The sequence below is a fragment of the Mixophyes fleayi genome, chromosome 6 (assembly GCF_038048845.1).
Source record: "Mixophyes fleayi isolate aMixFle1 chromosome 6, aMixFle1.hap1, whole genome shotgun sequence".
Taxonomy (NCBI): domain Eukaryota; kingdom Metazoa; phylum Chordata; class Amphibia; order Anura; family Limnodynastidae; genus Mixophyes; species Mixophyes fleayi.
Genome location: NC_134407.1, coordinates 123,408,738 through 123,434,638, shown reverse-complemented (window position 1 = coordinate 123,434,638; position 25,901 = coordinate 123,408,738). Strand labels below are relative to the sequence as shown.

The 25,901-nt window shown below is 38.8% G+C and overlaps 1 protein-coding gene across 1 annotated transcript in view; it reads left to right on the top strand.

The window, feature by feature from the left end:
• The window catches only part of LOC142161545 (anthrax toxin receptor 1-like), a 134,422-nt gene extending 108,987 nt beyond the window's left edge, over positions 1-25,435 (top strand). Inside the window, exons 15-18 of the mRNA XM_075217255.1 lie at positions 4,392-4,490; positions 14,788-14,955; positions 15,037-15,117; positions 21,686-25,435. Coding sequence (XP_075073356.1) covers positions 4,392-4,490; positions 14,788-14,955; positions 15,037-15,117; positions 21,686-21,877 — 540 coding nt within the window. The 3' untranslated portion in view covers positions 21,878-25,435. The remainder of the gene's footprint in view (positions 1-4,391; positions 4,491-14,787; positions 14,956-15,036; positions 15,118-21,685) is intronic.
• The last annotated feature ends 466 nt before the right edge of the window (positions 25,436-25,901 follow it).

Sequence of the window (25,901 nt, the reverse complement as noted above, 5' to 3'; positions counted from 1 at the left end):
GGTGTTGTATTAGGTACGGTAGCCAGCTTGTGATAGGTGGGAGATTGATAATATTTACCCCTGACTGTCCTCCCCCATGTTGGTTGGGGATTGTTGGTTCCCTGGAGTGAAGGTGCCTGGGGGGTAAATTTTCTAAACTGCGGGTTTGGAAAAGTGGAGATGTTGCCTATAGCAACCAATCAGATTCTAGCTGTCATTTATTTAGTGCATTCTACAAATGACAGCTAGAATCTGATTGGTTGCTATAGGCAACATCTCCACTTTTCCAAACCCGCAGTTTAGTAAATCTAGCCCTAGGAGTATACTAGAATACAATGACCTTGTTGGCCAGATGAAAAAGTTTGATAGTATTAAAGTTGTATACGCTAATTATTTAACCCAGACATCTTGTTCTGTCTTATCCCTGATTAAATACTTCAGCTGGCGACATTTAAGAATAACTTATCTAGCTCAGTGGCGGATCCAGGGGGGGGCGATCGGGGCTTGCTGCCGGCGGCTGCACATTATGTGCAGGTCCGTTCAGCAGTGACAGGCAGGGACAGTGTGCTGCCCGGCCGCTCTGATTGTGTTTTAAACACAATAAGAGCATTTGGGCAGCACACTGTCCCTTCCTGTCACTGCTGAACGGACCTGCACATAGTATGCAGCCGCTGGCAGACTCAGATGTCAAAAAGGGGGCGGGGCCTAAATCGTCGTCGTCCCCCTACATCGCCCCGGGTAGAAGTATTTTCTAGATCCGCCCCATATCTAGCTTATGTAAGAAGTAGCATAAATATGCATGGCATACAATAACATATGTTAACAAACGCTTAGGAACAACAAATAGCAATAAACTGTAAGGCATCAAGATGATGACAGCTCAGAGTACGTAGAAAAGGGGTATGGATTTCAAGTGTCTGTATGTGTCACTCGTACAAGTCCAAAATTCACACAGCATGGTTTTCACACTTACCTTAACAATTTTACAGCCACATATATTGAATCTACATTGCAACCCTCTGGTGATGGGTAGGGGCAACAGCAGTCCTGGATAAAAGCAACTGTAGTCCCTGGGCTAGGAGATCTTAGGAGGCCCAAAATAGCATAAAACCTTGTTCTGTTCTTTATCTACTCAATGAAAGTAGAACATTGCTGACATTTTAACATTAATTAATATATTGTTTATAAAATTATAATGTTTAATAAGTTTACAACAAGTAAGTTAAAGTTTGTTAAAGTTTTCTTTAAAGTAAAGTTTTTATAAGTATGGAAGATGTTCACACATTCATAGGGAAATCACAGCTAAGTAATAACATTGCACTATATACAAAGTTAGAACAGATTCTTTCGAGCTTTTTTGGATGCAAATATATATATATACATATATATATATATATATATATATATATATATATATATATATATATATTTATTTCATTACGTAATAAACGTTACTATGCTGGGAATGCTTAGATCAGACAGCCGATCTTGGGACATTGTTGACTGTAGAGTATTTGTTATCCTTTTTAGTTACAAAATGATCTTTCACCTGTACAGTTAGCAATCATTAAATACAGTCACAACCTGAGCATTGTTTCTACATTTGGAAAAGGTATCCGAATTTTCTCCTGGAATATTGTTTGATATACATCTTAGTGGCTGAAATGTTCTTTTTCAGGTTGAGCTTGTTTGAAGTACAGATGGAAGTGCAAGAGTTCATCGACTAGATTAAGGTCAACATCCTTTGAATACTCTTGCATCAATATCTTGATGCCATTGTGAATCTGTTCCTCGGGAATCTCCCTAGGGAATCCAGCCCTGTGCTTGTCCCCCTGATTTTGATAGTACCAGCCTAAGCTGGCCGCACTAGTGTTGATTAACCTCTTTCGGGAGGGCACAACATGATTTTGTAATTTATTATTTATTTTCTTCAATTTTAATACAGTAAAGTCTCTTAGAGACCTATCTGGGGCTTCTTCCCCCTCAGCTTAACACATAAAAAGCTCACCTCTCCCGTTCTGCCTTTCTAAGCGCAGAGAGATGTAAGTGGGAGATCCGTCTCAGCCTTAGAGCAACCTGAGATGGATCCTTGGATGCTGGCCATGCACAGTAGCCAAAATCACTTTTTGCGCTTACGAGTTGAACTTGCGTCCGACTCTACATGAGGCCCAATGCGCACAGCCTCTCATTACAAGTCTGAGCTCACTTGACCATGAAGCAGGACCAAAATTCCAGCTTAATTATATTCTTAAAAGTCTCTGTACCCCTCACAATGAACATGGTTATTACAGTGTTAATATATGATCCACCCTGATCCAGCCAGTGTACAGTCAACTTCACGGTACATCCTCAAAACCCTGATTTTCCTATATAAATCCGTCTTCTCTGTACATGCAATCAGATGCAATGCGTTAAAATAGATACAGTTATGTGCAGAGATTTTCCAAACAAACAGTTTTTACGTTTTATTGCCATTACATATGCTTTCTTAGACGCTGGTTTGTATCTATAAATATTCTTCTTTTAGGTCTCAATAAGACAGTAGGCAAATATATGGAAAATGGTTTAGATCCAACAGTTTTGTCAAAGACATACTCCAACTCAAAAAATACTTTTATGATAAAGTTACATTTATGTGAATGGACGAAATTGGTCATGTTCAAAGGCATGCTTGTATTGCAATTTGTAGCAAGGTCACAATTGTCACTATATTGATATATATGCATCTGAATTTAGTCAAGTTTTAAATGACTGACTTGAAAGAAGATACAGGCATGAATCTGTGTTTTATGTTAACATTATTTAAATCTTTTGGGACCGTTACTGTAATTTGCTGTGGCAGAACAGATACACTCATTTGGCCTGAGTTATTAAAGAAAGCAAGGCAAAAAAGGAGTAAATTTGATCCTGGACAAGCTATGTTATAATGCAAGAGATGTAAATTAGTTTATTATTTTGCACATAAAGAAAATACTGGCTTTATTGTCATATAGCACACAAATACTTGATAGCTTTATTTTTTCACTGAAATTTAAAGTTGATCTCGCAAATGCCCTCCCCTATAAATCTGTCCCCACATTGTAAGTTTACCTCCCCTTCCGATGCAAAATGGTTTTGCCAAGGTGCAAAATTACTCCTTTTTTTTGCTTTGCTCTTCTTAATGGCCCATTAAGTGGATTTGACTGTATGTATTGCATAAGATGTCTAGAATAGTTCTGGCTTTCCTATGCGTGAATGCCACGAGAGTTCATGCTGCTTCCCATTATAAATACAAGAGGGTATTTATCAGAAGTTTCCAGCTGCAGGACAGTAAATAAAAGCAATGGGGGGAGTGATTAATGAGCCTTGTTTGCTATTCTAAAGAATCGTTGTATTATCAGGGCAAAGATCGAGATGTTGTCCTAAGATTTCCGTGATGGATTGTTGAAAGGTTGTTTATTTGCGTGACTGTCTATTCATATAGATTCTGATAATGGTCGTTTTCACATACTTGGGAAATAAAATCAAACCCTAAGCAAGTAAAAAGGAAGATGATGGTTTAATGGTTTAAAGGGATATAATACTTAATAATCCTTTATTAATACTAAACACAGTGTTCTTCTGAGTAGAAAAAAGGTAATCTGATTATTAAGTGATGCTTTGTTCAGAAGTACTGCAAAACCAGTATTCACTATGTAATTGTTGTGACCCTTTTAAAAAGTCAAGTAATGAGTTTCCAAAACATAAACAATGTTGAATGGTGAAGGAAGCCTGATTTTAAATTAAGGAGAGATTCATATTTCCCTACCCATATTAGCCTGGTGTGAGCACTACAAATGTATTATCCTAGGGTGGCCTGAATTATTAATCAAGCCCTGTGTGCATGTGTTTATATATATATATATATATATATATATATATATATATATACACTGTGGACCTCATTTAGAGTCAGACGCAAAGTCTGTTTTAGGCGCAAGTGTCCAAGATGCAGGCGGATTTGGTGCTTTCTGCACATGCATGGTAGTGTGTTTTGTTGGATGTGCCTAAAACGGACTTTGCGTCCGTCTCTAAATAAGGTCCTGCATGTCTATGTACATTAAATATGAAGGTGTTTGTAAGGGCACATATATGTATAAATGACTATTATAAGTATACTGCCTACTGTAAAACATCTCAGTTATTTGTATAAAGGCTCTGGGTCTGTAGTCATGTGCTTTTATATAGTCATATTGGTAGATTTTAATATCATTACATTTTATGGTAGGGAGTACATTGTCCCACAGATACAATATTACACTACTTGTGTAGGAAAGCGGTCAAGTCATAAACAACTGGTAATGAAGGCATAGAATACTATTTGGTCTTCACGGAGACAAACAAAGTAATAGAGAATGGATCATGAACTTTCTCTTTGCCTGTTTCTATTTCAGGAATCGGATGATGAGGACGGTTTACCTAAGAAAAAATGGCCAACTGTGGATGCATCTTACTATGGAGGAAGAGGAGTGGGGGGTATTAAAAGAATGGAGGTAAAATGGAGGGCAGTTAAAAATACACAACTATAGTGAAATCTTATCGTGCAGAGGCTCCGTGTCCCTATCCTATAGCCATTCCAAATTAGATGTGTATACTGTATGTCTATGTACATTAAATATGAAGGTGTTTGTATGGGCCTTGTTTGCTGTTCTGAAGAATCGTTGTATTATCAGGGCAAAGATCGAGATGTTGTGCTAAGATTTCCAAGGCTCCGTGTCCCTATCCTACAGCCAATCCCAATTAGACCTTTTGAGTGAGTCCTGGAGATATGTATTACTTTCCTTAATGACTCAGGCCCATTGAGTGGTGCATAGTGCATCCAATTAGAAGTGTGTGCTGACCTATGTTTTAGAATTGGCTGTTCAGGTGACTATGAATGCTGCTGATTGATGTCTTTGGAAAACCAGGTAAAATTAAAATACAATAGTTTATCCAGCATTCTAACCAGTTGAAATGCTTGAATAATTTTGATGAAATTAGGCTGGCTCGAATGCCTTGTACTTGTTCACTCAATCAGATCAATCTGGTTTGAACGCCACGGCCGCCCTGAACACAAACTGTGTATATCTTGTGTTTCTTAAAGAAATTATATAACTGCAAAAGGTTACCTGTTTGATCTTAAATTGCAACATGTTATAATAGTTAGTACTGGTTTATTAGAGCAGCAAGCTGTAGTAAAAAAAAGTCCAAAGTTTGAAGATAGCCTGAAACATGGTTGAACTTGTTTGTCTTGTTCCAGTTTTGCTCTAATTTTTTGTTAACTTTTACATTTACAAATGTTCACACTGTAGAACCTGTTCAAGGACCACTTTGAAACAATTTTGAGCATCTTAAGTAACAATATCACTCATTGGCCTGTCACAGTACTTTGCCTCCTGCATCTCTATGAGCACAGAGGAGGCAGAGGAGGAAGTGGGTTAATTAAAACATCCATTGTTCTAGATACTTTTTTTGCTAGTAAAATTAGTTCTGCACCTCAGTTATTGGAGTGAACAGCAGTGTATTCCCTATGAAACTGGGTGCCTCTTATAATGGATAAGTGGATCCTGATAGTTACTAGGGGGTTTATTGGTATGGTAATAATGAAATGTGGTGTATCTGTTTTATTGTCTTTGTGTAGGTGGTGTGCCCAAGCACCCCAATTTAAAATCAACTCTGAATAGCATTGGCTTCATTGTCTGCTATATGTGAATTGTGTTTTGCGCCAAAAGGCAGTTCTTGGCCCCAAACTGTACTGTGTATCGCAACAAGTGCTAGTTAGTGAACAGGGAGATGGACTTACCAGTAGAAGACAAGTAATGTGTTGGGAGGTATATTGAAGCATCATATAGCACATTGTGGGTCTGATTCATCTTCAGATGTAAGCCTTGTTGCATGACGTATCTTGCATTAAATTGCTCTATGCATAGAAACGGACCCAATTGCATGCAATTCATGTCCACACGCAAATGATCTGGCTGTCTACGACTTGAAGGGCGATACAGTAAGTACGTGCCAAGGTCAAGCACATGCCCATTCATCCAATTCAAACTCTGGGCATCTCTTAGGTACGTGTTATTTAACCATATCACTTGCACCAGCTATAAGGCACGTGTAAGTGACAACTGATAGTAATAGTGATGGCTAACACGTTTGAGTGCCAGAACATGTGTTTTCAAGTTAGTTACACTATAAAAATGCGTAAAGAACATCATGGATTATGTATGTAATGTAAAATATATATATATTTTTTAAATGTATTTTTACTAATCATAATAGTATTAAGAGTGGTTCATTTATGTAACAGATTTCTCTTTTTGCATGCGTTCTCATGGGACTTGAGATTGCACATATGCATTGTACGTATCCTGCAGTCTGTTGTGTCTGTGTGCATACAGCAAGTAACTTATAGTGCGTGCAAGTATGGTTGATTTTTTTTTTTTTAAATGCAAGGTGCATTCACATTGTGTTCCAAGATTAATCGGGCCCTGTATTTTGATTTTTCAACATGCAGTTATGGGGCTAAGCTAATTGGACAGAGTATGCCAGTTAATTTACCATTCACGGAGGTGCTCCTTTAATAACCCCAAGATAAAAATCAACTGGGCAAACTTTTTATTACATTATGCCCCTGGCCTCCATGCCATCTGGAAATAATAAACGTCATTTACTAAACTATGTAATCCTTTAAGAAATGTTTAACTGATGTACTGACATACTGGGGTCAGGGCCAGCCTTTTGTGCCCCACCCTAAACTCTCTCCCCAACACTCAACTGTTCTAACAATTTTTTCAACCTAGTGTTTGAATTCCCATTCATCTTCTTCCAGATTTTCAACACATCAGGGATTTTCCTCGGTGCAAACGCTTCCCTCCCACTATTATATCTCATTTTTTCACAGGGTCTCTGAGTTGACTGTCTGGGTCTGAAAAGATTTGAATAGGAATTACTATCCAAGTAAATGTTGCTATCAATGCATCTGCCACATTATTAGCTTCTATACAAGGAAGTACCATGGCTTCCAGATACCTTGTAGCATAATCCAGTACAGTATTAATATATATTTTCCCCTGTATGCTGATATTATCAAATCTTAGCTATCTTCTGGAAGCGCTCCACAATTTCTGGCAACTGTTGCGGGGGATGGGGGAGCTTTAAATGATTCCCTGGGCTCCAATTGTGACATCCATTGTATACATTCACATAATATTGCAAACCTTCTGAAGTCATACATGACCAGCAAAAGGTCTGAAAAATATGCTTTTGAAAAGGGGTAGGTGTAGTAATGCCAATAATAATATAGGTCGCCTAGTGGTTAATTTACACTTTTACTTTTACCTGAGTGCCCTTACCAAATGTTATCTTACCTAATAAATAATGACACTTGTTTGGCGAATGAAATGGCACAAATTGTAATGGATGTTAATGAAAGTGGTGACAACTAAAAAGCACGACCAATCAGCTATCAGCCACTCCAAAAGCCATAATTATGGCAACCCAATAACCATAACAAAAACCCTGTAATATTAACTCTTGCCTGGCTCAATTTTTTTTATATCCTTTACAACCTGGAAGCTTATATTCCCTCGAGCCAATTCCTGCCCTCTGTTGTCTTTATGTCCTGTTCTCATCTCTCCTATTTAACAACTTACCCCCGCCTCCCTATTGTGTTAAGGCGTTTTAAGGGTTTGGACATAAATGGTGTCATCAGAAGTAATAGCTCTAGCAAAGGAGATGTCTGTTTGCATTAGAGATGGTCACTGACCCCCGTGTTTTGGTTTTGGATTCGGTTTTGGATCTGGTTTACCTTCGTGTTTTGGTTTTGGTTTTGCAAAACCGCCCTTGCGTGTTTTGGTTTTGGTTTTGGTTTTGTTTGGTTTTGTTTTGCTATTTTTGAAAAAAATAAAAATTTTTGGTCTAAAATAACCTAATTTAGTGCTCCACCAGTTTCTTAGATAAGTGAGGTAATTCTAAAGCTAATAAATTATGGAAAAAAAAATTTAATCCCTGGTAGGCCGTCCTTCATTCGAACACTTGTCTGCAAATTATACAGACAAACCTGGTTGTCTACCTCCTCCATCTTTGATTATTGGCAATGTAGCCATCGTCTTTGGGTGTATATTATACCCTCCACTTGTAGTTGAATATTAAAAAAAGCAGCCTGCATAGACTGTGGAACTAGAAAGTAAAATTAAATGGACCACTGTAGTTTGGTGGTATCTGTCTGCATCAGATCCCGTCTCCACTAGGAGTAAAATAGAAAACTATTCAGCCGTTATTTAATCTAGAATATAAATAGAAATTGAGAAAAGCAATTTGGTATCTGTCTGCATCATAATCATCAACATCCTCATTAGCGCCCTCGTCACCTCCACAAATCTCCCCCTCATCCTTTTCTATTTCCAAAGTGTCATCCTCACTTGGTGTATCACCGGCTACACTCGGGCTGTTCAGGCACACATCAGCAGAACTGCTGAAAGGGCCCTTTTTTATGGGTACACTAACAGAATGCCCACGATTAGACATCCCACTGTTGGATGGACTCTCCACAGGTATTGGTGTCATTTCTGATTCAGAGCAAACATTATCCTCTAATGCCTTTATGTTATCTTGCAGCTCGGCCTTGACGCATAACAGTAGTTGTGCACCACTTGTAGGCATCGGTAACATTTTTGGATCTGCCACTAATAGCCAAAGGTGAAGGCCTCATTCTCTCTTTGCCACTGCGTGTGTAGAATGGCATGTTGGCATTTTTTTTTTATCGGCACTTAACTTTTGCTCAGTAACACTTCTTTTTCGCTTCAACAGAGTAAATTTTTTTGGGGTTTTGGTTTTTTGGACTGATTTCGAAACACTGTGTAGTTTGACATCGCCTTGCCCAGATGACGTACTGGGAACACTAACATCAGGACTGGTGACAGAACCTGGTTGCTCATTCTGATCATATGTGGACTGAGCCCACTTGTAGTGGTAAAAATTATTTGGTAAGATACTGCTGACAAATATGACTTTTGACAGCCAGAAATATTTATGCACAATTATGGGGGACACCCCAAAAGCACTGGGGAGTGCTAAAAATTATTTCGTAGATACTGCTGACAGATATGACTTTTGACAGCCAGAAATATTTATGCACAATTATGGGGGCACCCCCAAAAGCACTGGGGAGTGCTAAAAATTATTTGGTAGATACTGCTGACAGAAATGACTTTTGACAGCCAGAAATATCTATGCACAATTATGGGGGACACCCCAAAAGCACTGAGGAGTGCTAAAAATTATTTGGTAGACACTGCTGACAGAAATGACTTTTGACAGCCAGAAATATCTATGCACAATTATGGGGGACACCCCAAAAGCACTGAGGAGTGCTAAAAAAATTTTGGTAGATACTGCTGACAGATATGACTTTTGACAGCCAGAAATATTTATGCACTATTATGGGGGACACCCCAAAAGCACTGGGGATTTTTGTTATAGCAATTGCAAGAAGAATATTGGATTCTCTGTCCCTGCTCTAATCAGCCTGTGACTACACCCTGCTCTCTTCCTCTGTCAAATGGCGATGGATTGCTGTGGAGGCAGGTATTTATAATGTTGAAGTATTGCGAGAACCCAGCCCCGAGATCCGACAACGTCACGATGACGTTCGGCCTCGATTTGGATTCGGAGCGGGAGGGAGAGTACCGAGCTACTCAGCTCGGTACTCGGATAGGCAAAGTTCGGGTGGGTTCGGTTCTCGGGGAACCGGACCCGCCCATCTCTAGTTTGCATATAGTTACAAGTGACTCCTTATTCACCTTTTGAAGGAGGAGGTGACCACAGGGCTAAAAGTCTATGCATTTATCTATACTGGATACATTTTACTTAAAAAACTTTCATTTTAAAAGACTGGCAGAGAGCTCCCTCTTTGAGTGCACTTGTTCTCTTACAGTGGAGCTTACATTCTACATGAGCGTGTTTTGTTGGGTCAAGTCACACATGACATGCTCCCTTCTTCAGCTTCTCCTCTAAATGCTACTGCCATTGAAAAAACTTCCCTTTTCTAATAGTCACACTGATGACCAGTCAACAATTTTGCTGCACACTTATGTGAAACGTTATGACATCTGGTCAGGGGTAAAATATATTGAGACATCTATCGTGTCTCAATCAGACAAACCTTAGTAGAATTGGGGAGGATTACTTTAAAGATAAAGTAGAACTTAGCATCTCAGACAGTATTTTTGAATTCTGGGAGGGAAAAAAGGAAGTTTGTGGCCCCTTGTACAAACTAGCTATGGGGTGTCACGAGCCGCGGTGGTACGCCACATCCTGGCGTCATTTAGCAGCCGGGTGCATGCTCTATTTCTATGCTCTGGTTTTATTCTTTGGGATTATCCTTGTTGCATAGATACAGGAGGGTGTAGTGACATCCTCCAACTCCAGGGGGAGCTCTCATATTATTTAAACGGGTTCATTTATATTTTTATACATGCTTCCTGGTTATCTTATTACCTAAGCTAGTTCCCAGCTAGTAATTAATTAGCAGCTTCCTGAGGCTCATTGTCAGCCCTGTCCTCCTCCTTTCTGATTTGTCCATCATAATATTTAAGGCAGTGAGGACTGGGCCTCACTGCTGGTTATAGTTCCTGTTCTGTGCATACTTACCTGCTCCCTGCTCAGTTCCCCTTCTCTGCCTTTAGATTGATCTTGCTGTGTATGACCTTGGACCATGTACTGGACTCTTCTGTATTGCCTGTGACCTCGATCTCTGCCTGTTTCCTGGATTTGTTGTTTGCCGCCAGCCCTGACCTTTTTGCCTGGACTTCACCACCGCTGTATGCTATTTCACAATATCCCTGGGTTCTCCCCGGGTTCTCCCCAGTCAGTACACATCTCACGACCCTCTGTCTGTCTGCAGCCAAGTCTGTCCCCACCCCTAGGGGCTCCAGTGAACACCAGACTTTCGGAGCAGATTCCGGGTTTTGTTGTACTGGCTGCAGCGGTTCCTGACATGGGGTACCTAATCTGCCCACCCTCCAGTGTATACTCGGAAAGAGTGTTTAGCACAGCCGGGAACATTGTGAGTGATTGTCGGAGGAGGTTGCTTCCCAAAAATGTAGTAAAACTGGTGTTCATCAAAATGCAATACAAATTGTATAAGGAATAATGTTCTTGCTCCCAATTACCAAAAGAATGTGCATATTCCAGTGGGGATGAATTAATATTGTGTGATGATGATTATGACATCAGTGATGAGGATGATAATGAGGGTGATGACATTGTCAACATAGAGGAAGATGGCCATTAGTAATTTCTTTAAAAAATATATAACCGCTATTTATTCCAGTTCATCAACAAACAACCAAAATTTTGTGTTTTGTGGGGGCCCAAACAAATCAAGCACTTCAGCCACAAAAGTGTCAGCCCCTGTCGCTGAAGTGCTTGGTTTGTTAAACTATGTGCATGGCATCCTTTTTAACATATGAGTGAGTGGGTGGACTCAAGGACAATTCCATCTTGTACTATTTACATTTTGTCTATTAGCTTTTGTAACAGTAAAAATGCCCTGTGTTTGACAGCTGAACATTCGTATATTCGATATTCATAAAATCAACATTAGCCGACAATTCAATTAATTTAAATTGTTCTAATAATACTGTCAATGACATTATAATGTTGACTTTACTACCTGGTCTATTAGGGTGCCCACCAATCAAATTATGTCAATCCTGTAACTGTCGCACACATGTATGTTTCACAACTGGGTGGGTGGCCCAAAGGACAATGCCATCTTGCACCATCTAGCATTCTGCCCTTATTCTCTCCTCATCTGTTAAATAATGTCTACTGATGCCGACGCTGTCCGTCTAATGATACTGCAGCTACTGTTCCTCTCCAATGTATTTGCTTCTGACTCTCTTAAATATATTGCTGCTGACCCTCTCCAATTTTTTTGATGCTGACCTTCTCCAGTCTATAGCTGTTGACCCTCTCCAATGTAATTGCTGCTGACCCTCTCCAATATTTTTGCTGCTGACCTTATCCAGTCTATTGCTGTTGATCCTCTCCAATGTATTTGCTGCTGACCCTTTCCAATGTATTTGCTGCTGACACTCTCCATTGTATTGCTGCTGACCCTGTCCACAGGTACTGCTGTTGTCCCTCTCCAATGTGTCGCACATTCTGCCTAACGGTTGCAAACTTAGTGTATTTTCTTTTTTCAAATGAACATGTAATTGACATCTTTGATGAGGATGAGGGTGATCATAACATTTGTCACCACTGTTATCCAAAGCTGTGTCTAGTTTTGAGATTTCAATTGGCATAGCAAGAATATTGTAATTAAATAAATGGGTTTTTGCACCAGCTCAAACTTGTCAGAGATTGAGTCTTATTTCATATGTTTATAGGACTCATTTTGCATCCTCCAACTGCACTTCAGCCGAGATATTAGGTGAAAAGTGATGTCTGTGCCATGTATATTTTCCGCTACTCTGTCACTATTTTTAGCCTGCAAGATCACTGCAGACTTTGGTGAAAATCAGTGAAAATTGGGACAGTTGTGAAGGGATCATTAGAAAATTGACTGGAAAGGAATGTTTGTGCTATAAATAGTAACATAGGAGCAAAAAAGCTCAAAATGACATAATTTTACCTATTGCTCACAATTTTTAATTAACTCCAGATCCAAAATCAAAACCCTTCACGATTTTGGGGCAAAACCTGTAACTAAACCAAAACACAAAGACATTTTAGAACCAAAAACACATCCAATACCAAAAGACGGGGTCAGCGCACATCTCTAGTAAATATATTTATTCTCTGGGTTTATAGTTCCAGAAATGGTATGAAAAATATTTCAATCCATTTAGCAAATCTGAGAACACCACACCCCTTGGTAAACAGCCTCGATACTCTTACAATGAACCTCTTTCTGTGTTCTGGTTGCATTGATTCTCTTTATTCCATCGTAAACAAACCCAGTCTTTCATCCATTCATTGTAGCTTAAACATCCACTCCATCATTTATTAAGAATACTTGTCTCTTAATAGCACTGCTTGTGCTCTAAAACAGGAATATATCAGAGCGACCTCTGCTACACAAACTTGCAGAACAAAACACCCACTGGACCACAGATATTTCCTGTTGTCTGTCTGTTGCTACGCATCATAACAAAATGATGTGACATACTAGCACACTTTTTAACTTTATACTTTCGGTTTTAACAGGTTTAAATAACAGTAAACCCAGTAAGTACATATACAATATATAGAGATAAAGTATATTGAAACATTAAGGAAGAAATCTACCAAAGTCCAAAATCTGCATTAAAATATTTGAGTTTTTGTTTTTTTCTTAGAAGTAGGCTAATGACCTTTTTTCGAATTTAACACTCGTCAGCATCTCTTTCAGAATATTCAGTAATCTGAAATACACAGTCATTAGGAGGGTCATGTTACCATGTTCTACACGATTCTCAGCACATAACAGGGCCTTATGAACATGATCGTTAGTGCTGCTTCACATCTACCACTAACATAAAGGGGCTGAAGCTGTGTTGGTTCGCCCATGCGCTGAGTCATACACATGTCAATGTACATCCAGCTGTGCACCAGTAACACATGCGCCAGGTTTGCATCAGGCATATCAACACTCAGATACACTTACACCCAACCAGGTCATAAGCACAAGAAAAGTTTGTTTACATTTGCCTTCACTATTAGGGTTGATTTAAATCAAAACAAACCCTCTATAAGACGCCAGCCTTAATTTTCTTTCTTATGTATGAAACTAGCGACAGATTAATTCAAAAGTACACCCACAAAGTCATATAATATGCACCATCCCTCTGGGAGGGGAGATCATGAGACAAATGTATGAGTGGGAGTTGTGACGCCATTGTGGCATTAAGCCCCGCCTCCACCAAGACCCGGGAGGATGCCTACTCTCCCGCAGGACTCCCTGAAATCCGAGAACTTCCTGGAATTTCCGGGAGAGTAGGTAAGTGTGATATACTCGGAAGCAGCTAGCTAGTGCTGGCAACAGTCATCATCAGTGGGGTGTTCATGCCAGCCCTTAAGCACCCACAAGTAATATAGCAACTGACAGGCTTACATGTGGAGCTTCCTCAGCTTGCAATAATGCGAACATGCCCTTACTGTACTAGGTCTACGTTTGCATGCCCCTTCCCTTCCCCATTCCGCCTCTCCAAATGGATGGAGGTACAAGGTCAGGTCTCAGGTCTAAGGTGTCAGGTCTGCATACAAACGTATGTGCATTCTTTTTTGTGGGCATGCAGATTAGTGTATTTTACAATAAACAAAGGGGCTTTCACCTATCTCCACATAAGGCCCCAATTAATCAGCGCTCAGAAAGGGAGGGAGGGATCAGATGATACTTTGAGGCAGAAGAACAAGAAGAGGGGTTTCATCTCTGCTCTTGCCTGTTTGAATTAGATTCAGCTTGTCGATCAGAGGAACTTCAGAAACATTATAGGCTGAGACCTGGTGCAAGACATGCATATATGTTGATAAAAAAGAATATAAACATTTAAAAAGTATGTAAATATTGACATCTTAATAAAATTAGTCCTTTTTGTCAAATATAGTTATGTTTTATACACTGTGCTATAAAAAAAACAAGCAAACCCTTCTTCTCTCCAACCATTATGATGCAGCTCAGGCAGTGAATGTGTTGAAGGGTATCCATAAATAAACTTTGCTTTAAGGCCTTCTGAAGTAATGGCTGCAGAACCCCATTCTACTTCATGAAATATTACAATGTTATTGCTATGTTTGTGAGCTTACATATGTTTTTTGCTGTAGGTGAGGTGGGGTGGTAAAGGTTCAACTGAAGAGGGAGCAAAGCTTGAAAAACCCAAAAATGCCATTATTAAGCTACCAGAACAAGAATTCGAGCCCTGGGAGCCCAAACCAAAGAAGAACCCTCATCGTCGTGGTCTGCAGGAAAGGAAATGGTACAGTCCAATCAAGGTAAAGATAGACTTACTTAATACCGTCTCACAATCCTGGTTAGCTCTGTGAATTCATGTGTGACTTATTGTTGTACTGCAGGGTAAACTAGATGCAATCTGGGCTCTGCTAAGGAGAGGATATGACCAGGTGTCTCTGATGAGGCCGCAGTCAGGAGATAAGGTATGTGCAAAAACACAACGTGATTACACAAAACACATAGGAAAACATGTAATAGGGTATCAAGTTTTCTGATATCAGGAACCCTTAATTGTATCATCCAAAATCAATTTTATCGAGTTTTCTGATGCCAGGGACCATCTCATGAGTTTTGAAACAAGTTGTAGGTATGAACTTAATTTCCTATAGACCTGTGTTTGAAACCACATTCTTCCTGCATAATGTGACCGGAGCCTCAAATCACTGTTCTGTTGGGGATCCTGCTCCTTTCACTATCTAACACTCAGTTTGTGACTTTCTGTTTGTCTCCATTTTCCTCGTCATAGCATGAAACGATCCCTATTGTATGCAGCCCTGTCCTTACTAACATAATCAACACACTCATACTACTGATGCTGTGGACATTCAGATGATCAACAGCGGACACACAAATGAGCAGATGAAGACTGAATAAATGCACCTTAAAAAGAAACTGGATTATTTACATTACATCTACAAAAGGCAAATCAACCTATAAAACACCTGTTTTCCAAACTTCAAAAAATAAAAAATGAATCGCCAGACACTGTGAAATTACAGATTTCCCATTGTATAAGTAAAGACCATGGGGATCTGTAACAAAGATCAATTTAGTAAATTGAAGTGGAAATAATTTAAAAAAATTTTAGTTGGTTCAAATACTCAAGATTTGCTTCAAAACCAGACTCCTGAAAAACAAACCCACAAAACATATAAAAGATTGCACACTAATTTATTGGTGTTTCCAGTGTGTATTTCACATTTAAGTGAATGTGTTCATGGGAAAGAATGGGCTATTTGAAATGAATTGAAAAATCTTTGGTAATAAATAAATATGAAAATGTACAGCCAGGCTGGATACCACTTTACCATGCCAGTATTATGGACACAAGTCCATAAAGCCCCTGCCCAATATACCAAAAGAGTAAAAATAAGTAAATGCACACAAACATTTCTAAAATAAAGTTTAATTGAATAAAGGCTTCCCAAGCCCTCATTCACCACTTTATTTTTTACATAGAAAATAAAATCTTTGTTCTTCTTTCCTAATCCGTCATAGTCCAAATGGGTAAAAATAATAAATCCCCCCCATACAATCCCCCATAAAATACGACACATCCTCTCACATATGGTTTCTGCTAGGAGCCCCATGTAGACTCCCCTTCACCACCGGCCAATCACAAGCTGCCAGTGATCTGTGCAGGGGCTGGTTGAGGATTTGACGAGAGCACACTGCATTTTTTATTTTTCTGTTTTTTGCCAATTTCTAATAATTTTGATTGATATAAAAACAGTGGGGAAAGTAATAGACTTTGGCATACGTATGTAGTTTCCTATGTAGCCAGAAATGTTGATAGTGCTACTTGCCGGGTCCGTAGTCAAAGCCATTGACCTATACTGCTGCATCTAGACATGTTTGTATTTTTAATATTGCCATAGTCATTAAATTAAATCAAATAAACCCATTACATTGATTTAAAAATTGGTAGTATAAACTCCTTATACAATAAATGGTGTAATTACTAAAGAGCATAATAGCAAATTGATCCAGGGAATTATTATCATCATCATCAGCGGCTATTTATATAGTGCAACTAATTCCACAGTACTGTACAGAGAACTCCCTCACATCAGTCCTTCCCCATTGGAGCTTACAGTCTAAATTCCCTAATACACACACACACACACACACACACACACACACACAGGCTGCTAAGGTCAATTTAATAGCAGCCAATCAACCTACTAGTATGTTTTTAGAGTGTGGGAGGAAACTGGAGCACCCGGTGGAAAAACCCACGCAAACACTAGGAGAACATAAAATGCTTAGCGGTTGATAACATAACCATAAACCTTTATCTTAACCTTAACACTTATACTACGTAATAAGTGACACTACACGGACTTGTTGGCAATTAACTATTTATTAAATTAACCTTGCACTGATATAGTGGAGGGAGAGCACTGCACTCAGCCTTGACTACTGATTGATACTGATAAGGATGTCCCATCACAAGCCACCTATCCTCGGGACATCTGTATTATCTGCCATTTTATTTAAGTGCACTGTTGTAGTGTATCCCTAAACCGGGACTATAATCCCCAGGTATTCTAGAACCTGACTGTTCTGGGCTAATTGTAACACACAGAGACACATTGCGCCGATTCTATGGCAGGAATTTCTGCAAATTTTTCCTCGCACCCCACAGATGTGCTTGGAAAAATAAGCAGAAATTCCTATCCTAATGGCTGGAAGTGTGCGCAGCCGGACACCGCATGGCACATCACCAGTCATTGAATCTCCCCCCTCTCAGCGTCAGATAGCTAAAATTTACAGTACTTTTAAATATTCCAAAGGTGTTTTTATGGTGTATGGGGACATAAAGACACCTAAACGGTCTACGTAGGCAGTAACAGTGTCTTTTGCATGCTACATAAAACTCTCATGATCCCTAAAAGAAAAGATCTTATTGCTGCCCATATTTAATCCTCCAGTGATATCATTGAACTTTACAGGTCATTTAATTAGATAACAAATTACTTGTTAATTTTTTGTTAATGATTTATGTTGGTTAGTCAGTTGTTTTTCATTTATAAATTTGCAGTCATCTCTATTGCTACTGCAGTCCACAAGGAAGTTTAGTCTGTAATTGCCGCTATGTAAATAAAAAGGATAATAATAACAATGTCAACTGACAGCAATATTAATGAGCATCAAAATAGAACTCTACATATAATAAAAACTCAGCTTGTGTAAAGAAATAAAATACAATGTTTTAAATGTTCAATTCCACACAACATTTCTGAAAGATTGGTTTTTGACCATGTTTCTCCCTTCAATAAAGTGCTATTCAGTTTTTATCCTGTGTGTTACGGTCTGTGTAGGGAAATTGAGTGTTGTAATATTGTTTTCATAGCTTGTGGTGACAAATATGTGTGACACACACTGTTACCCAGGCCACAGCTTCAGGGCACAACTGTAATGCTGCAAGGGAAATTGACTGCAGATAATGATATGTGACAAGCAGAGGCAAATAGTCTCCTACACCCAAAAAATAACTGTCAGAAAGCTGGCATGCTTAATCAGCAGAGTGATTATTAGATAAGAAGTGCCAGAATTTATATCTCATAATGATGAGGTGTTATATATTTATTATCACAATGTCATATGTGGTAGTACCAATGACAGTGGAAATAGAGCTCAAGATGTAGAGTTCAATTTAATATAGCCATGTAGAGCTTTAGAACAGAACTCGAACTTGTGACATGTGAGAGGGACCTGCTTGCAAGAGATTACATTCATTGGGGCTGATTCAATTCTCAAGTGTCTCACAACACTCGCCAATTTTTCCTCCCACCCTATAGAGGTGTGTATAAAAATTAGCAAAGTTCCGGGTACTGTAGAACCTGGAAATGAACGCATCGACACCCGCACAGAACTGAATCTCCTCTATTGTGTTACATCTGAAAGTTAGTTTCTCTTTCATAGAATTTGTCACTCTTTATAGTAATAATTACCAGTGTATTGGTATACACTGGCCATTCACTTGATCTGCAACATACTGCTTTGCTATAGATACTGGACTCATACACAGCTTGACATGATAATATTGCTTGTTGCCCGCTAATAGGGCATGTCACTACTTAATTTTCTCTAATTGGTCACTTTTGCGAGCATTATTAGCAACAAACATTATTTCAGTGCATGGCAAGTAGATGAAAAGTCAATTACAATGTTGTTCGGCTGCTATCTGCTACATATGATCATCATAATCAGCTATTTATATAGTGCCACTACACATGAATCATTCACTAAGTAACTGTTACATAATATCACTCATGCAGTAAATAGTGTAATTACTTTTTTGTATAGAATTTCCTAATTGATGGTGTTTATTCAGAGTGACATTCAGGGCCGCCGTCAGAAAATGTGAGGCCCAAAAGGCTTGGTCCAAACCCCCCCGATCAACCCCGATTTTCCCAGGCTCACTGGACACAAGGGCGGAACTGTGGTGCACAGAGCAAGTGCATGCTACACCCCTGTTAGTGGACTGTGCTCTCCTGCTTGTTATTGTAGCATTCACAGTCCGCTGGTTTCTTGTCTGCATCCTGGAATGTTGGGGTCTCATTGAAAAATGTTCAGGTGCATGAATTATGAAAAGCTGATCAGTGCTTGAACACAGTACATAACACAGATCACACAATATATAATACATACAACCAACCTTCATAAGGCCCAAAAGTTACCCTTAAATTTGAGACTGAAAAAACAGCCCAAAAATGACCTTATCACTCATCCCAAAATGCCCCCACATGCCTCTCACTTAGTCCAAAGTTCCCCCACATGCCCACCAGACCTCCTCACATGCCCACCAGACCTCCCCACATGACATCAGACCTCCCAAAATGCCATTTACATGCTCAACACATCTTCCCTCATGCTTCTTACCTGTCCTTCAGGCCTTCCCACATGTCCCTTACCTATCCTCCAAAAAAAATTCTTTATATGCCAATGAGATCTCCACAAATGCCACCCAGACTTCCACACATGCCCTTTACATACCCATCAGACCTTCCCATATGCCACCAAGACCTCCACACATGTCCCTAACATGCCATCAGATCTCCACACATGCTAATACCTAAAACTTCTCAAACATGCCCATTTAAACATTTATTCATTAATGAAAGTAAGCCAAAACAAAGGAGTACATTTTCTCCAAGATAAACCATGTTAGAATGCAAGGGGGGAAAATTAGTTTATTGTTTTGCACATAAGTTAAATGCTGGCTATTTTTTTATGTAGCACACAAATACTTGATAGCTGTATTTTTACACTGAAATTAAAAGTTGATCTACTAAATGACCTACCACAAGTATAAATCTTCCATTACATTTTAAATTTACCTTCCCCTCCAACGTAATATGGTTTTACCTAGGTGCGAAGTTACTGAGTTTTTTTCCTTTCCTTTCCTTAATGAATCAGGCCCATAGACTCTTGAGAGTCCTCCATACCGTCACTGGTCAGAATGGGATTTATTGCGGGCAAAGCACTCCATCTTTGATCCTGTGCAGCGACCATGGCAGGAAGATGAGTGTGAAGTCCGGTCAGACTATCACAGGGGCGGGCCCGGCTATCAGTGGTGTGGGTGGAGCGTTTTCTCCTTGCCAGACTGATATTGTAGCAAAAAATTAATAGAGGCACATTGCCACCTTGTCATTGGCGGCCAGCAGGCCCTCTGGTGACTCTGGGCCATTTACAGGAGTACTCCTCGTACCAGTGCAATTTATCACTATTAACTTAACCCTTCTCTCTTTCCCCTTCTTTCTCTCTCTCTCCCCCCTCTCACCTTCTCTCTTTCTCTCTCTCTCTCTCTCTCTCTCTTTTCCCCTCTCACTCCCTCATTTCATAAAAATAAAATAAACTATTAAAACACTCTTTCTTCATTTAAGGTAAGTCATGTCACCCCTCCCCCATTTACTATTTGTATTCTATCTGAGGATAAGGAAAATAAACATCTCTTCTTGGATAAAAGGCACATGTCAGTAGATTCAAATCATCATAAGGTGGACACACCCCTTAAAAATTAATGGGCCCTAGTTGTTTGGCTAAAAGAAAAAAATAGTAAAACCCAATGCATTTCTTTCATTACAGAGATTGCAATGATGTCACACTAACTGTAAGCTATTGTGCAAGTGCGCGATGTCCTTGGGAAGATCCATTAATGCAGCTTATTTATTTTGATTATATCTCCAGGTGACTTCCAACAACCTGATACAGTGCCGCATTATATGATTTTTTTAGTTAGTAGTAGTGCTTGAATTGAGGGTATATATGGGGGTATTGCCATACTGGCACTTCTACTGCCTTCATTGTAAGACTATCACATTCAATCCACTTAAATTCCCAATACATTTCCCATACCAACACTTCCAAATTTCCATGCCGACACTGGGTAGTAGTGTGTTTATTTTGCCATTTCCAGATACTTTTTGTTATTTTACCATATATTGAATTTGATTATTAAGTCTACTATTACAATACTACTACTGAACATGATACTTTTGGATGTTAGGTTTGTATTTAGCAATAACATTACTTTGCTATATCAATATCATTTTTTGTTTTTTTAATGGTTCAGGATTCTGTTGGTTTTCCCACCAATCTTTGCGGCTTTACAGTTTGTTGTGTATCTTTTTTCATTTTTTTTATACATTATGCAGACTATTTATGCTCCTTAAAAAGTTTTTTCTGTGCACTACAAAAGACAGACATCACCTGAAAACCAGACAGGTTGTATCACCACCCTCCCACAAACACACATACACATGAACACATGTACTTACAACCTAGGGAGAAAGGATTTGCACGTACAGTAAACAAACAAGAAAGGCAACAGTTGAAAAAGTGCAAAATACAAATTAAGAAAAATGTATATTTTTAGGGCCGTTGTTTTAAGGGAAAATTGCATAATAGGCTCACAGTATATTCCTAAACCTTTAACTTCACTTTGAATTTTCATAATTTTTATATTCCATGTTTCTTTTTCAGGGACGCTGCATTAATTTCACAAGGGTAAAGGCTGATGGAAGTCAGGCGATCTATAAGCCTCCTACTAACACTGCTGCACCAAACCATCCACCAAACCAGCCTCCACAACGGCAGCCCCCACCAGGGCCTCCCCCTCCACGGATGCCTCCAGGACCTCCTCCTGCTCGTCCTCCTCCTCAGCCCATACATTGAACCCATGCCATGGGCTTCTGTACGCTGGACTGAATTTGACTTTGTTAGAGCAACTGCACGGCTGCAGCAAAGGAAAACCCAGATTTCAGGTGCCCATTGAGTTCTGTCCTTATGAACTGGCCCCCTCCCTAGCATGATATTATTCATTTTGAAAACAAATGTGTTCTGTTATAGAATGCAATTGAATAATTTTCTTATTTGATGGCTTATTATCAGTCACTTATTTGGATAAATCCTGATTTGCTCTGAAGCTATGGATGTGTTCATTTCCTCCCACCCCTCCAGAAAATGTTTATAAGAACAATGGATTATCCACATATCTATTCTGGGCAACCCAAAGGCTTCTTCAATCTCTGACCGTGCAGCTGCCTTTAACTCTTTGGCTGCCAGAGTATCCTCATATTAATTTAGAAAGACACAGTGTTGGTCTGGCAGCCAAAGTGTTATATGTACCCAGTCTATTTATTCTGTCTGTTGTTATTTTTAAGGAAAGACAAATGGAGTTTGTTGCTGGCCAGCAAAATCTACTCCATTTGTGTTCAGGTGACAGCTTGAACTCAATACATTCCACACTCACCATCTCTTCTCGAACCCAGTATAATGTAAATTGTATACAGTTTGTTTCCATTTCCTGCTTCAAAAATCTTGGCATTTTCAGGGTTGTTTCATATTAGATGCCATCAATGCAGTTGAACTGTAGGGGTCACCAGTACAGCCCACCCCTATGGTCCTGGCCCATCCCATTGGCCCATTTTATACCTCCTTCACTGAATTAAATTGAAGCAATGCACACACAGACTGTTGTGCAATTGCTCATGCACAGATCCACTTAATCAGTGCTTGCATCAGGTTAGTGCAGGAGAGATACAGAATGGAGTCACTTTGAAATCACTTTTAGACACACTAGACCTGGTTTAAGTTGCTTAGGTCTCTGAGCCTATTATTTGCCTATGGACTGGTCTCACTGCATCTACAGTGTGATTTTGCAGACAGGGAAATACTCAATGACTGTTTTTCTTTTTGTAACTTCTGTACAGAGCATATCAATAAGAAACATGTGGCACTGCTGGGCAGTTCAAATAATTTATAAGATGTACTGACAATTTTCTCAACCTCAATCCCAGTAACTGGACGTCGCAATGGATTGGTGGGTCAACTCTTATTCCTTACACCAAAAAAAAAAAAGGAAGTACGTTCCCTGAATCTATTGAGGGATAATTGAAACAGGGTAATCTTTTGCAGATCTTTACTGGGGTTATTAAACTAATATTCTGCAAAATATTAATACAACAGGTAGAAGGGACCACTGTGGAAAAGAGGAACTGAGTTCAGATTGATACATGTTGAAAGGTCAATATGTTTAGACACGATGAGAACAGAATGTACTTTTACCCCTGTATTCAGGCACAGATTAGATTAGACTGTGATGTATTGGTAAAGCTTTGCACTGCATCAATGCCTTGTTTGCAATGTACAAACACATGTTCAATGAAGTATAATGGAGAATTGGAAGAAAATATCACAAAGATGCACTTTAGCAGGTTGAAGTTTTTAGTCACAAGTTAAAGAGGTGGAACACCATGGAAATATTATAGTCTTTATTTCTAATGAAATAATTTAAAGTGTTCATTTATATTTAAGTTAAAAGACTTTTGAAATGTATGTTGACGGTAGTTCTCCTTGAAAGTATTCAGTATGATTTATTTTAAACCCATGTTTTTTTAAATTTGTTAAACAAGGTTCTGAAAGTACAGGCTATAATGAAATAGTAGTAAGGTGTAGGAGACATATAAAGTTGACCCCTATCCAGTGAAAATAGACTCCATTCTATAATGAAAGAGGTTACAAGTTTAAATGAGAGTATATGAAAAGTAAATGGTTAGAGACTCAGACCAATATACCTTTAATCATTTGGCTCAGTATAGAATCATCTTCCATTACAATCAGAACTTTCTCATTGCTTGTAGATTTTTTTTTTCTAAATAAGCCTTAAACTTTTTTCAGGAAACATCTTCACAACATGTAACAAAGCTGGCGAGGAAGCCATCTTGTCTAGTGGAGGTTATTCAATATATCTTCCTGTAGCGTAAATATTTTACGTTCATTTTTTCTGATATTTAGAAATTTAAGGGATTTTGTACTAAATTTTATTTTTGTCTGTTTTGATAATTCAGGTATTACAATGAGAAATATCTCTGTTATGGGGTCTGTCCAATTTGGGGAAGAGGTACACAAATCCCTCCTACTGAACCACCTTCCCCCAGACTAGGAATAACATATATTTCCTATCCATACTTTAGCCAAAGACATTACTCTATAGAGATCTGATATACTATAGCCAGTAGCTGGGTGGTTTCATGGCCATCCAATCAGATGCCACATTTCTTTTGACACAGTGCATCAAATCTCCAGGTAGTGGTATGAAAAACTATGGGGTCCTAGCGGAGCATTCCCACAGGAGGGCATACATTTTAAGCAGAGTAGTGTGTTGCAGGCTATGTTAGGCAATTTGTTTAGTCATCTAGACTGCATATTGTCTGCCCACAGACTTGTGTTAGGACCTGAAATGCAAATCTTGTTACGTTTTTGGGTGCTTTGAGGATATCTGAAACGACATGTTAATATACTGCTTGACATAAAGTTTTCTAAGAGCTCTCTCGCCATTTTATTGCTCTTTTTATGTAAGATTTATTATATCATTGTTTTTATAAGTGTTTAAGGCTTCCTCCCAAGGTGTTTTAAACTTCTTCCTTTGCAGCATTCGCTTTCACAACATGTGCTGTTTGCTTCCAAATATACATGATTCTTCCTATCATGTAGAATTTCTGTTGTTCTGCTTGAGCCCCGCATGTCGGATGCAGAGCACTTCGGCATTATTGTGACTTCCTGAGAGCATCTATAAACTCTATTAAACTACATCATTTTCTTCTGGGTTGTGTACTGGAAAATGAGTTTAGAACATATATGCAATGTTTCCCATGAAAATAACTATAATCTATAATAATAAAGGTATTACTTCTTCAGAACAGGGTTGAGGCAATCGATAACCTAATCTATGCTGGACAATTCTAATTGCATACACTGAACCCTTTTTGTAGCTTTGTTGGAGTCCAACATCATTTGGACCAACACACGTTTTGCTTCTGAAGCTTATTCTATGGCATCTTGGCTATTTCAATAACCTGGTGCAAATAGCACACTCATACTGTAAGCATAGCAACCAGTCATTAGCTTTGATTAGCCTAGAGCTTATGAGTTTTAGGAAAGTTAATATATGGTTGCTTTTAATTGGTGCATGCATCTGTGTCTTGCGCCATGTCATTAAATTAGCTTTCTCGTGTCCTACCCATGCTGCAGGTTTATGTAAGTTACTAGGAGGGAGTAATTAAGAAGGCAGCATTAACATATAGCGTTATAGTTTCAGTAAGTCAATGTTTATATCATACTGTGTGACACACATCCAGGTACATGTGTATACAAGCTTTATAAAGTCATGGTATAATCCTTTCCTATCTGACAGTCAATAAAAGGTGTCAATAAAAATTGCCTTTTCTTGCATCTGCCTTGTGTTTGCTGATGATTTGCGTAACCTTTCCTTCGCCCTCTATCAAGCATCTGTGTCCGAGCACTGACGTGTTTCATAGTTATGAGCACAATTTGTACCAAAAGAAATAATTAATTAATGGTAAAAAAATATATGTACGTCAATTCTACATCACAGCAGATGTGTCCTTTGCTATTGTTTTCATTCATATAAGTAGAAGATCAGCTGACAATGCCTTATGAAGATCTTAGAGATTTGTACTCATTGATAGGGTTTGCAAACTAATACTCTATCTTTTATCTCCACTTTCTGTGTTTAATATGCATGTGTTTTTAATTTGTCATATTACTTTAACTCATACTGAAATTATTCATATAAAAATAATTTTTCAGCACCACAAAATAGTTTAAAAATTGGAACAGTGATATTAAAGTTCAAAACCAATTATCCATGATTGTAATGTGATATATAGTTAGTTAA